General features: G+C 46.3%; 1 protein-coding gene across 3 annotated transcripts; it reads left to right on the top strand.

The window, feature by feature from the left end:
• Positions 1 to 3,743: 3,743 nt before the first annotated feature.
• On the top strand, positions 3,744 to 13,991 carry LOC122577954. 3 transcript variants are annotated; one of them, XM_043749703.1, is made up of 14 exons: positions 3,744 to 4,342; positions 4,481 to 5,265; positions 6,112 to 6,349; positions 7,745 to 7,799; positions 8,508 to 8,789; positions 9,142 to 9,447; positions 10,253 to 10,668; positions 10,749 to 10,961; positions 11,357 to 11,716; positions 11,933 to 12,050; positions 12,129 to 12,544; positions 12,637 to 12,858; positions 12,926 to 13,271; positions 13,721 to 13,991. In XM_043749703.1, exons 1-14 carry the CDS (start codon positions 3,759 to 3,761, stop codon positions 13,973 to 13,975), a joined length of 4,596 nt encoding a protein of 1,531 aa, XP_043605638.1. In that variant the 5' UTR covers positions 3,744 to 3,758; the 3' UTR covers positions 13,976 to 13,991. The 3 variants fall into 3 exon arrangements, with proteins under 3 accessions (XP_043605638.1, XP_043605636.1, XP_043605639.1); XM_043749701.1 differs by having other exon boundaries at positions 12,619 to 12,858; XM_043749704.1 differs by having other exon boundaries at positions 12,619 to 12,858; positions 13,687 to 13,863.
• The last annotated feature ends 195 nt before the right edge of the window (positions 13,992 to 14,186 follow it).

Here is a 14,186-nt window from a genome sequence, read left to right as displayed (position 1 = left end):
GAGATTTCGTCCTAATTGCTTCATACTCATCAAGCTACTTTCGAACAGTGTTCGTAATTTCGATCTGCCTTCATATTTTGATTACGTCAGGTTGACATATTTTTATTAAATCAAGATGTGTTATCGAGTACAACGTTATAACGTACTTTCCGAGTAAGGGTCCGAGTAAATCAGAATGGATTTTAACATCCCTTATCGAACCCCTTTTTTCTGCACTTGTTTCCTTTAGTTCGCAGTACACGCTAGCTTCGAATAACGAAAGTCTCCTTCCTATGGCGGTCATTTGTCGTTTGACCACATATATCGGTGATCGTTAGATGAGACGATAAGAGCTACAGGTGGACTATAAGTCCCCTTTTCTAGACGCACCGCCCCGCAAGCACTTAAGATTTATCTTTGACTTGTAATTACGTCACGAGCTTGCAGCTGCTTATTAAGGGGCCAGAATATATATTTTTTGCAATCAGTTGTGTTTTGACCGCAGAGTATATCAGATTCTTCGTACAAATGACAATGTAGCTGCCGATTCTTTAGAATAAAAATACGCTTCTGTATGCTATACACCATCAGCCGCGAGCATTCTACTCGTTCAATTTATTAGAAAAATATCAAACTTTACTATACTTAGTATTTAACACTACGCACACGTGGCGCAAACACTAACAGTTTTATAGTGAAATGTCCGGATAATACAATCAGTGGAAGATTCAATTTGTAAGAAATTTTTCAATGTTCGGTTTGTAGCAAACATCGTTCTTATGGTTTGTTCTATGTAAATCATCGTTCTATGTTAAAACACAAGGACCCATTTCTAATAAGGAGTATACGCAAACAGCTTAACCGAAGTTTCAAGCTACCGTGTCGCCTTCCACCCTAAGCACAATCGAGAAGCACGACCTAGATCGCAGGTGGAGTGCGCTCAACGACTTCGTAATTACATTCGAGATTCATTGCTAGTGCAAATCGCAGGGCATTATGCAAAGAGCATAACGCGCATACCGCTTTCCGTTTCTTGTTCAGCTCCGTGTGTACGTCGTCTGGAACATACGAAACGTTTTAAAGGTTCCGCGCGTGTCGCGCGACTGGTTTTCTTCCCTTAAAACGTTCGACCAGACCGCGTGTGCAATCTTTAAAAACGTATCGTCGGTTAAATCTTTGGAAGCGCTTCTTCAATACGTTCCGGTTGTACTTTTCAACCGATTCGAATGTAAGGGTCCTCTCCCGTTTTTAATCTCCCAATCGCAAACGCTCAAGGAGAACCAGTTGCGCTTTCGTCGCAACTTCTTTGCTTCCACTTTAGCAAGTATCGAGTTAATTATTTAAACATAAGCACAGAATGCTTAATGTAGTGTTCGCGTTGCACGCGTTTCTCACGATGGCGGAGGCAATATCGCGAGCTTAACGCTCGTTGCGCGCGAAGTACAGTAGACGTACGAGACAGGGTCGCGAAAGATGCCGAACGTAGTACGTTAAAGCAAGACGGCTGAAAATAAGCGAAGATAACGATCGTGTTTCGTTGATGGTGTTTCGACACCAAGCGAACTATCGTGCTTTGCGGGACCAGATGGAAGGCACGCTATACGTGATCGCCACCATATGGGCAGGTGCCCATGCTGTTTTACCAGCGACCGTATATACGTAGCCGAGGGGTTGCACATAACGTTGCACATGTACGTGTACAAGCACGAGAACGTGACGCTGCACGAAGAACGCACAGGTAGACCAGGTCTCGAAAGTACGTGAACGCGCGTATAGTGGAAAAGTGCGTGTTACGATAGAAGAACGCGTGCGTGGCATGGCAACAGACTGTATGTAAATGAATGCATTTTTATACCTAATTCACAATACAGTTCGCCCCACCCTGCAGAAGGAACCGTTAAAAGTGAAAACCCAATATGTACAGCTACTGCTGCTGCTGTCGCTTTTCTGTTACACTTGCCTCCAACGTTAGAAACTTGTAACAACGTAGTATACATTTTACGTGTTAACAAAATTAGTTACACGCTACTTTCTACAAATACTTCTGTACCTATACTCGCACTGAACGATGCACGGACGTATTGGAAGATTTATCGCAGAAAACTTTTATGCAAACTTCGTTAACTTTTACACATGCTTCGCTAATGAATCGTGGGAATAAAGGAAATTGCGGAGGAGCAAGGGAGGAATTCGAGTCGCGCTAACGGAACGAAAGTCAATCGTTCTAATCGAATCAATGATTACTTGGTCCAGCGATTTTTGGACGGAGCGCATTCTCCATGACATCGATTCCATTTGTTCGTTAGTTCCATCGCTTTAGTTTGGCAAATCTCTTTTACTACGAGCAACACTGCATGTGCCTATGAATAGTCTTAGCCTGACATTTAACCGTTCGTTAAGGCAAGCGTTAAGTCGTGAAATAGAATCAGGTGTATGGGTTTCACCTGTTTTACTGTTTCCCGTATGCCATGACAGGTGCATCTGTTAGTTTCGTCACTGTTTTTCTCTTGTTCTTCTGGTTTTTCCCTCTTCTTTCCTTTTTTTTGTCACCACTTTTGACCTGTTGTCTAATTAAAACCGGACATTTATTTTCGGCAGCCCGTATGGTTGATACAATTCTACCGACACCCTCCTTCTTCCTGCGATTGTATCCCTTTAACGCAAGATCCTGCGATATCCTGTTTCTTTGCGTCACGTGCACGCCTTACGTAATTTCTCCTTCATATTCACGAGCAATCTGAATAACTGAAAAATACATACTCTCTGAGATAAAAAAGTTTTGCAAAAATGTTTGGCTTGACAGATTTATTTGTCGATCTTTGATCTAATCTAATTTTATTCTGATAACTTTTATCTAACCCGACTTCTCTTCCATGTTCATAAATACATAAAAATATATTTACAAAAATACAAAAGAATACAAAATTCAGAAATACATATAATTCGGCGGAATATTTGATTGTTAAAAATTAATTTCGTTGTATCGACGACAGTCTGAAATTCTGGAGTATCGTTTGGTTTCGTGCATGTAGTCGAAACGGCGGTCGTCTGTGGTTCAGTATCGCGGTTAAATCGATAAAGTTGTTGTAAGCTTTTTAGCGGAAGGGTGGAAAGGGTGAATACACGTTAGACGCGTTCCGCTTAGTTAGGGATTTGCTTTTTGCCTTTAGAGATGCTGAAGTGGACGGTTTCGAGATCATTGTCAGCGAGCAGCTCGACGCCTCACGGTCCACCTAACTTGAACAAGGCTCCCCGTAGGCCTTTTCGAGATCTATCTAACACGCCTCCCGCTGCTGGGACGAAAACTCGCGGTGTACCTGGTCAAAATGCCGAAAATATATCGGCGAGAACGACGCCGGTTCGTCGAAGAAGATGCAGGAGCCACGGTAGCGACCTAAGGACGTACTTTCAGGTATCGAATTCGCCTCATTCGAATTTTTATCTGTCGTGTCCATTCTGTTCCTTCTCAATAAAGTCTCGTTTCCACCGAAGAATCAACATCGAGTAACTTTTTGTCGCTTCAGTGCGAACAAAATGTTTCTACAAGATGTTATTTGTTGACAATATCTCGGCACATGTAGCAACAAGAGAAGAAGACAATGTTGCTCGATGTGACTTCGGCAGAGACGAAGCTTTATGAAGCAACATCGCTGAAAACCACGACCCAGATATCGCGTGGAAAATTAAAAGGTGTAAAATAGAAGTTGGAAGGCGAGATAAGCCGTATCGTTTGGTTTCAGGCAACGAAGCCTAATTTGCGCGCGAACAAACGTCAATCGATGTCACAGCAACCGGGGAAATCATCGATCTCGGAGAGTTTTTATCAAAGCACGCCAAGGGTCGACACCGATATCGGCCCGTTAACGTTTTTTCCCCCGGGCAGCAAGTGCTCGACAGCTCTGACCCTGCCAACCGATCCGGCTCTCTTTATGAAAACTAGAACAAAGAATTTCCAAAGTGACAACGAGCTACCACAAAACATCGTGAACGAGGCCAGGGCGAATCTCCAATCTCACGTCTCTGACTTTTTTCAACAAATTTCGATGGCCACCAGCCCCGAGGACGTGATGGAGGCTGAGTCCGTACCCTTCTCGAACAATCGAGTTTATTCTCAGAACGAGGGGAAAACAAAGTTCGCGGATTGCTCGAAAATATCATATTTACCGAAATTGGCGAAGATCACGAAAATTCACGCTCGATGCAAGACACCGTACCACAGCAAGGCTTCCTCTACCGTGAACTCGTTGAAAGGCAATGGTCATAGTCAAACGCCCCTAGCTGGGAAACTTTCGAATCTGGCTATCGACCAAGACTTACCTAAATTTGAGAACATGGACAATACGATTACGGAAGTTCTCAACAGGTAAGAGACACGCAAAACTTTAGACTTCACAGGTCCTCTGTTACCCAAAATCCCTTTTCAACGTTCTTTGTTACTTTTCTATTTACTGTTTTATTTTTTTTTTTTTTTGTATCTTTTATTATCATTCTTATTGTCCAGGGAGCAGGAAATAAATTTTACTGGCAAAACCGTGGCGGAAATTCTTTTGGGAGACGTGGAAGAAAGGAAGAAGGTTCTCGGGAGTAGTTGCGAGGAAGAAAACTTCTCCGCATCCGATCATACCTACGAGACGATCGTGGAACGAGACGAAACCGTGGCCGAGGAAGCTACGACTCACAACGATAGTTCCATCTCTTCGGCTAGTCAACTGTTGGAAGATCCATCGCCGATGTCTTGGGCGTTTACCTCGCCTCCGAACGATCTCGATGGAGAATTCACTTTGAAGAGGCAGCGAGGCATACGGAGGAAGCGGCATCGGAAGGATACCGAGAAAGTCTCCGATGGAAAGCGAGCAAAGAGACGATCGTCTAGTCACAGCCCGTCCACTGGCACGAAATCAGCAACGACACAGAACACCTTGGTGGAAGCTGTGAATCCAAACGTGAAAAAGCTCGCTTTGGAGACCGACTTGGACACTACTTTGGACGAGAAATGCGTGTTCGAACCGAAAGGGCTGTTCTGTGAACTCGACGATCGCAAGGACGAGGAAGTTGGAAGGAAAGCGAATACTTGGGATCTGGATAGTCCAAAGTCGACTCTTACCGATGACTTTCATAGTTCGAAATCGTTTCTGAACTCGGTGTCCAACACACCGGAGACTCCGCTGGTCGCGACTGTCAGAAGATGCCTCAAGTTCAGCCCGGAGAGCGAACCTCCGAGACAAAATTGTCACGGATCGATCGAGATCGAGTATTCCGTCGTGGGCGATCAAATACACGTTCGAGGTAAGTATAGAAAATTAAGGGAAAGATAGCTGTTGGAAGGTTTCTCGTTCCAGACACGCATAGGTTGCAGTATACTTTGTACGTTTATATAATTTGTACGGTTATTCGAATCGCGCGAGTAAACCTCCGGAGAAGTAACGATCGAACCCATGAGATACATTAATCTTATCGGAAAGAAATTCACGAGGGTATCCGCGCCGCGAAGACGTCCCTGAAACAATGTTGCGAAAAGGCATGCGCCAGTCACGTGCCACGAGAGGGGGTGTTTCAGTTGGCACCCCGCGATAGACGACTGTGCCAGTAACCCACAGACCCTCCTGGCAATTGGCTCCCGGTTAGTAAGCCTACCAACATTGATTCTTCGCGGTACACATCCTTGCGTAAACAACCCACGAAAAATCTCCGAGACTCGCTCTTCCTCAGCTTCTTCGTTCACACGCTTCCGAGTATCTAAATTCTGCTAATAAATTTCGTTGAACCGTCGTGCTGTAGCTTGCCAATCACATCGATTTTCCAATCGGTTCGTATCTTTTGTTTCTCGTATCCGTTCGTTTGGGAGAACGAGGAGGAATCACTCGGAGTGGAAGCGTGTTGCAGCAAGTAGAGGAGTGCCGCATTGGTCAGGCACCAGCGATGCGCGTAGTGCGTGCAACGGAACGGTCAGCCGGAAGGAGAACGAGTCCTCGTTCGTTCCAACTTCTTTCACCCTTTTCCGTGAACGATACGTTCTCTAATAACTCGAATATCGTACGCGGTTCAAGCGTGTGACCGATCTCGCGACAGAAAATCTAAAGACGATCGAGAAAGGCTGGTGCCCTGACGAGACTGTCTTTTTATTTCGTGCAGTGATAAGGTGCAAGGACCTACGGAGGGCATACGAGGGTCCAGTTCACGCTTACGTGAAGGCGAGTTTGAAGAATACGAACGGCGAGGGAGTGGTGAAGAGAACAGCGGTACACAGAGCCACACCGAATCCCGTTTTCCACGAGACCTTGATACTACCCTGCCCGGCGAACAACAATCACTACACCAGCAAGCCCACGTCCCTGGACATCGCGGTCTGGCACAGGGATCGTCGTGCAAGGTGAGCACGCTCGAAAAAGAAAGTGTGCACGTAGTAAAAGAGGGACTCGGAGGTTGAGGTAGCGGACGTAGCCTCGTCGTAGACGGTCGAAACGTGCTCGACCCCGGAACGATTTGCTGTCGGTTTGTCGGCTGCCGGGAATCGACACGCGAGCCGTTCTCTCTCTCTCTCTCTGTCTGTCCGTCTGTCTCTCTCTCTTTCGAGAACATCTTCGCGTTATTCTCAACGTTGCCTTGACTCATAATCGCACGGTTCGCTATCGTGCCTTTCGACTATCCGGTAACACTTTCCAAATGATAATCGGTTAACCCGGTAACGATAGTTAGTGCCGCTTCGTACACGGCGCGAGATACTAATCTCACGCAATCCACCTTTGCGTGCATTCCGGCAGAATGTTTGGGAATATTTATAGAACGTTCGTCATCAAGTTTCCAGAAAGGAGTAACGTCAGTTATACGGTTAGACGCGTCGTCGAATATTCATATTAGAATCGAATTGCGTGCTGTTCGTGTCTAACGATACACGGATGCACGCGTTTATCAGTGGCGTAGCTACAACGAAAAAGGTTCCTTTCGATGTTCGTCAAAGACATTGATCGTCTATATTCTCCTACCGCGACGAATTAAAAATTCATACGAACGAACAAATACAACGGACGAAACCGTTTCCACGACGGGACAATCAAGCGACTGTATCATTCCGCGATGAAAAGGCACAAAAGTAGACGCTGTCTCTGAGGAAAAAATATTGAGGTCAAGAACTACGGCTTGGTCTCGTTAGTGGAAGACGAACGAGCTAAGCAACCCAGCTCCCAATGTTCTCGGCCATCCTATCGTGTCTCTCTTTTAAACGCGATTCGAAACTCTTTACTTCCTTTTTGTTATCTTCGAGTACGATCGTTCGACGTTCGAATTTCTGCAAAGTAAGATTATTTCGCCACACGATGGCCATGTTCGAGTGGAAATACGATAATTTACCGGTCGATAAGAGACAGCTCGAATTGGGATAATTTTACGTAGGTTCGGAAGCAACGGTCCATCCGAATATCAAAACGAATTTCTGGGCTCTGTGCGGATTTCTTGCGGTAGGAGGGGAATCGATTCTCTGGAAGCATGCGCACCGTGTTCACCACGTGCACTCGCGAACATCCGCGCGTCTCTGTAATGGTATACGGGAAACAACACAGAAACTGTCTGCCTTTTCCTTTTCCCTCCACTTAATGTAAATAGTTAAAACTTGTGCATGTGTGTGTGTGTGTGTGTGTGTATGTGCGCCGTTTATCCAGCGACCGATACTGCTATCCAATGCAAACTGATACACGATACACGACGCTGTGTACACATAGGCGATATAACACGCGTATATTCACGCACGTTTTCGTTTTTCGCATTTCAGACGTAGCGAGCTGCTGGGCTGTATGACTCTACCTCTACCTCTGTCTCAAGATAAGGTAAATATATTTGAACGTTTTAATTATTTAATCGCAAGCTACGTATCTACGGAGATAAGTTCGAATCGGTTGCACTCGGTTTAAGACGGAAGAAACACGAAAATATCGTTCGGATTTGATAGCGTCTCGGCAAGGAGGAAGTTTAATACGTGACTGTACGTCAGCTGTTTGCTAGGATTTGTAAGTCTTCCTGGCTTAAGGTCAGGGCTAAGCTCGTTACGAAGCAAGTAAGTGGAACGTTGCCTGGCAAAGATTCACTTGCGCTTTGACCTCGTTAAAGGTGGCAGGTGGCAGGTGTCGTCGCGATATCTCGCTAATTTAATCGAAATCGTTCGTTTACGTTGTTCCACGACACGCGAGCAAGAGATGATCGTGGTGGCCATTTACTGTGTGGTATTCTTCGTGGTTGGAGTTTTGCTGAAAATATTCATGTTCTGTTGAGAGGAAGAGAACGTATCGGCGACGGGCTTGAATTTTTGTCGTTTAACTTAGTTTACAATCGCGTGTTAATCGTCGATGTGGATGGATTTTCGGTTTAAAATACGATTTCACGTCCTAGAGAGAGAACTCGTAATAGAGATTCGCGGAAGGTTTCTATCGCAAATTAACATCGTGTTGGTGTTCACGGTAACTTGGGTCGAGATACAAACTTACGAATCGTCGTATTTTCGGTAATTTACGTTTCACTGAACGACGATACGTTTTTAGGAAGCGACATGGCATCCGCTAGAGGCAGGAACCGGTCGGAACACGAGCAACCCTTATGCCGGTTTGCCACAAGATTGCGGAGTTTCGCCACCCCTGTCGAAGGACGGAGAGCCAGATAATAATAATTCAGGAGCAGAAGACCTGACGTATTTGAGGCATCTCGAATTAGAGCCTATCGATCCTTTGACTGGCTTACCCCTGCATCCGGGTTTTACTGCTAGAGGCGGCAGAACACCATGCACCGTTACGAGGAGACTGATAAGACAAACTGCAGCTAATCAGGTGAGTTTCTTTTTCCTTTCGCGACAACGTGTCTTCCATCTCCACGATTATACAGAGAGACCTGTCTCCGCTACACGACGATGTACATATCGGAAAGTTATAGTCGTTTCACGCAATTACCCCAACAGAATCACGGGGGTCCTCTTACTAGCAGGGTTTAAGTAGGCCTTTTCTGAAAGCCTGTTTTGTCCACGGCATTAGCTAAACGAGTCTCGTGCCGAGCTCTATCGAAACCCTCTCCTTTGTAGCAAACGCGTGGAAAGGCCTCCCATGGCTCTTCGATATTTCTTCCGATCGTTATTATTACCCGTCCTTTTCTAACACTTTTGACAGAACGTTTCTTCCGCTGTAGGTTCCATGGGGATTTTCGCTCTCCTGGGGAAGACCGCCCCGCGTGGAACGCGTGGACCCTGGCAGCCCGGCGGAACGATCCGGTCTGAGGCCAGGTGATCACGTAGTCTTCGTCGATATGACGAACGTAGTGACGCGATCACGGGAAGAGATTCTTGGACTGATCCAGGCGGCCACGAATCAACTGGTTTTGGAAGTTTATCGTAAGGGGAACGTTCATTCGTCGATGCACCGGCCTAACTCGATGAACGTTAGTCTGCAGCAATCGATCGGTGGCGGACATCATGCGGTTGCGTTTAACGCCGAGGTCGGTACAGGCGTCCTAGTCTGAACATAGCAAACTCGTATCGAAGTTGTTTCGTTCGAATAATCGGAGAACGATTTGCTCGGATATGCGCGGACGAAAAGGCTTTGGTTGCTCGTGATTTCGCTTGACTTACTTTTACTTTTCATATCATTCTTCCGTTCGCGGTTTCGACTAGGTTAATGAACTTTGTTGAAATCGCAGAGTAGCGTTGATCAAAATGTTTTGCGTGCTAGTTTAATAAGTTGTATCGAATTGGAAATTCGCTTTGAATTTGAATCGATCGGATGTTACCTACTTCTTGAACGAAGTTCTCGCAGGCCGCAGCGGGCTGCATTTTCTTTCGAGCTTATTTTTATGTTTCACGTTGCACGCCATGTCGCGCAATACTCGTGTACATTCTTTTCCGTGACTATCTTGTATTTTGCTGCGAACGCGTAGTGTATAGCGCGTGTCCGTTTCCTTTGTCGGTGGACACGGTTAAGTTATGATACAGTTATGTTTTATTATGTAACTTGAACGGTTGTCTTTCTTTTTTTTTGTTGCTCAACAAGTTCTGTTTAAAAGCATTTCTTGTATTTTATTTATTTATTTCATCCCTGTCCCCTTAATGCTAAGACGTGTCTTGCGTTGCGTCGTCTGAACAATCCGTATGGAGATACATAGAATCCGCTTGCAGAGCATGAACCGAGAACAACCGATTTAGATTTACGTAAAAATGATCTGCATGCGGTGCTGCACAATTGCAAACCTTTACCTCGTTTAAAATCGAACGAATGGCACGGCTTTTGCGATTGAACGCGTTCAGGTGTTTCCAAACCTCGCGCCGGATGCACCACCGGAGGAGGAGTTGTCCGTGCGTGAAACACGGTACTGGGGAATCCTGAAAAGCGGTCAAACGCGTTTTCTGGCGCCTTTAGCCGAGAGACGCGATGTTCTCTCCGCGGCGGATTACTTGATCCTCTTCCAAAATCTCGACGAGTTGCTCAAGATCTCCGAGGAAATTCGAGACGAAGGTGGCGGAGTCGAGAGTTACTTGTGTAGAGTTCCAAGAATCACCGCTGCCTATAGAAGATACTTAAGCGGGTTGCAACGCGCGTGTTGCCTGTTGGTGGCCCTTAGACGAAACACGGCATTCGCCAAGCTCGTCTGCGAGCCTGCTGTACCGCACAAGAGACGACCCGATTTGACGGGTGTCTTGCTCTTGCCTCTGGAGCATTACAGGTTCGTTTCAAATTCATAAATCCTCGCATTCTTGAAATCTTGCTCGCTATACGTCGTGTATTCGTTCGAAATGTCCTTAGAGAGATGACGAGACTGTTGGGTCTGGCGTCGCCAAGGAATTGCCAGCAAGCCAGAGATCTATCTCAGGGATACAGAGAAGCGACGGCTAACGCCGGTGTGATGGAACCACCGCGCGATACCGGTAGACCTTTGCTCAGTCTGCAGGAGGTTGAATCTCGATTGGTTTTCGCGAGATGCAAACCGTTCACGTTGGCCATGCCCGGTAGACAATGGTGCGTCTTGAAAAAGTGTCGAAAAGATCAGAATGAGGCTATGGTTACAGTGGTTAAATGTTCTGAAGTATCGTCGCTCTGACGAACGATACGTCTAAAAGATAAGTGAAGAATAAGAAACCAAACGTATACGTATATTCGTCAGAATCTATATACACACGGTGTGTTTATTATTTATCATTTATTATAGCATTTACATATCAATCAATTAGATTCAAGTATATCAAACCATCTAGTAGTATTTGCATACGACTACAGGAATTTGATATTACGATAAATAAAAAATGCTTTTTGTAACTATTATACTTCACTGTTGTAGTATATTCACCAATACACGTAACCACAGCCTGAAAGTGGCTCCGGCATCGTATAAAAGATTACGTGCATCTTTGTAGGCTATTCGGCGGTGCGCTCGCAAAAGTGGAGGGTCGAGCACGACTGCAACCCTCATGGGCCTTACTTCTTACCGATCTTCTCGTATTCGCTCGGGTTTCCCGAGATCGCGTTCTATTCGTAACCGAAGAGCCTCTACGACTATCGAACATCGCCGAGGCTTGTTTCACCGTCCGCAAAAGACCCACTGAATTTCGACTGCAAATCGCTATCAATCCTTCCGGAAGCTCGGAGAACGGTCACGTGGAGGTGAATAGCGGTGGCTGCAGCCCTCACAGTCGTCCGCGAAGACGAGTTTTAGTTTTGCGTGCACCGACTCCAGAACTGAAGGCCGTTTGGCACAATCTTCTTCAGCGACAGATGTAAGTAGCCTTTACTCGCATCGAGACGCGCAAGTTTCGAGGAATTCTGATAGGTACGATTCGCGGACAGCGTGAATAGCTTTTGAAAGGAACGCTATAAAGATGATATCGTTTACCGTCACGTACCATGTTCAGAGCTCAACGAGACTCCGACAAGCTCGTCACATCGAAACGTTCGGTAGTTTCGCTTGTCTGTACTAATTCGTTATATTTTAGAATCTATGTAAATACAGGCTATGGTGGAACACCGAGTCAGGACAGTCCAGAAGAAAGTCCCATCACCGGTAGCAATTTCACCAACGCAGCGATTAGGGAGCCTACGGAAAGTTCGCAAGTGAGTAAACGAATGTTAAGCAGTTGAGGATTCACTCGAAATCGAAGCAAATTATTCTACGTATTCTCAATTCGACAGACCACCAGGGAGTCGCAGAAACAGGACGAGGAAAAGGAATCGCGCTCCGTTGACAGCATCGACAGTATCGTTAAAAGTTCAACGGGAGACAATCATCTGGCGCAATGGGTGCGCAATTCCCATCAAATTCCTCCACCGGATAACGAGGAAGTTCCCATCGAGGAATGGACGGCCGAGGAGTTGGCGGCACGTGCCCCGAAAGAAACCAGCAACGAACCGAGTCGAGAACGAAACGCGACATCGGAGGATGTTGTAACGGAAATAATGAGTTCGGATATAGAGCAACAGAGTACAGCTTCGAGCGCGAGCCTCAGTACAGTCAAGTCTAACAGCGTAAACACGAAGAAAAATGGCAGCCTCGCATCTTCCAAGGAAAATTCCACCAGCTCGATCAACATTTGTAGACGATGCCACAGGTAATAGAAAAATAGATTTTGTTGAAGAACTCAAAATGATAGAAATAGGTAGTAAATGAAATGTCCACTGATAGACGCGCGTGCAATTGTAGATCGGGTTGTCCAACGCCGCCTTTGACGAGAGATCCGTTTTCCCCGTTGCCTCCAAAGATCTCAGTTGTCCCGCCAACGCCTGACTTCTGCACCAGGCATCGACTTAGAAATGGATTGCACGATAGCCCAGGAAGGAACAGCCCGTCTTACACTCCGGCCGATGGCAACACAGAAGATGGAAGCGAGGACGACCTTGATTGCGACGGCGAACCACCGTACAGGTAAACTTCAACGCGAAAGCAAGTTCGAAAGATCGTTCGATGATGATGGTATTTCGTTAATTTCCAGAGTTCTAAGAAGATTCGGTACGGTGAGCAGTTTGGATCAGGACGACGAGCTCGAAGAGCAAGCAGACGATGACAATCGAGATTCCGAGTCTCCACCTACGGGTTTAAGAGCGTGGACGGCTCGAGCAAGCAGTTACGTAGTCAGTAAAAGATCGTCGTTGCTGGAACAACTCGGCGAAGGCATAGGTGGATACCTTCTTCAATCGCCGGTCCCCCCTGAAAGAACGGAATTCTCGTTGGACCCGAACGACGAGGAAGGGACGACGTCCGGAGCTACATCGGGGGACGATATCTGGGGAACTCCAACCTCTGGCGGCCCCGACGACGAAAGCTTCACCGCAAGCTCGGTAATGATACAAACCATTTTACGGTAATACGATAGCATTCGAAGGTATCGCTAGGAACACGACCGATTCAACGACACGAAAGATTCCCGAGTCTGATTGAAAATCGATTACGCGCGCGATATTCTTACTTTCTCTTCAGCTTCGCTTCTTTCGCCGATTTCACGGCTTTTGTAAAAGCTTGTCACTTACATTATACCGCAAAATAGACGATGGTTGTAAAAAGAGACCGTTTGTATTTTCATTGAGTTTCAATCCGGAACGTTAGTAAATAACGAGATTGAACGAGGCAATAAAATTAGAGAGAGAGAGAGAGAAAGAGAGAGCAAACGATTTAAATCAGTTAGTAAAAGACAAAAATTAGTTGGTAAGCTTCGCACGCATCTGCATGACAATGCTTGCCCTTTTGTTTGCAAAGAATCACTAGCCCCAACTGTGCCTGACTTCCCTAGCCGCCGCCCATCGGTTCAGGCAACGTCGTTGCTTTTGGCGAAGATAACTACGGCCTAAACCTGTCGGTGGAGGACGAGGTCGACCAGGAGTCTGAGAACGACGACTGCAATTTGTCGGAACTGAACATGGATCAGTTACTCGGCAGTGGAAGTCTCAGCTCGTTGCGGTGTTTCCTGGGCAGGCAAAGGTTAGAGCCACTCCCGGAGGAGGAAGATTCGTCTGGAAGCGCGAAGGATCAAGTCGGATGGTGGTGACAGCGGTTTCAAACGGCGACGTCGAAGAACGTCGGCACGAGTTCCGATGGGAATGACAGGGATCGTATCTTCGCCAGATTGAGCCAGGAGGATGAAGAGTTCCGGAGAAAGATAGTGAATCTTCATAGAAAGTTGTCGGACGTCGAAGACACTTGCACGACCGAGGTTACGTCGTCGGATATTTCGAAGGAAGCGGAACGTTTGAAGGAAC

This window comes from Bombus pyrosoma, linkage group LG3, assembly GCF_014825855.1.
Source record: "Bombus pyrosoma isolate SC7728 linkage group LG3, ASM1482585v1, whole genome shotgun sequence".
Lineage (NCBI taxonomy): Eukaryota > Metazoa > Arthropoda > Insecta > Hymenoptera > Apidae > Bombus > Bombus pyrosoma.
The sequence above is the reverse complement of the archived record's forward strand: the minus strand, read 5'-3'. Positions and strand labels throughout refer to the sequence as shown.

Bases quoted from the DNA above. Each gene is read 5' to 3' on its own strand.
- LOC122577954 (XM_043749701.1), top strand. From the start codon at position 3,759: ATGTCACAGCAACCGGGGAAATCATCGATCTCGGAGAGTTTTTATCAA. The intron at 10,669-10,748 runs GTTCGTTTCAAA...AAATGTCCTTAG, and splicing joins TTGCCTCTGGAGCATTACAG to AGAGATGACGAGACTGTTGG. The intron at 12,859-12,925 runs GTAAACTTCAAC...GTTAATTTCCAG, and splicing joins GACGGCGAACCACCGTACAG to AGTTCTAAGAAGATTCGGTA.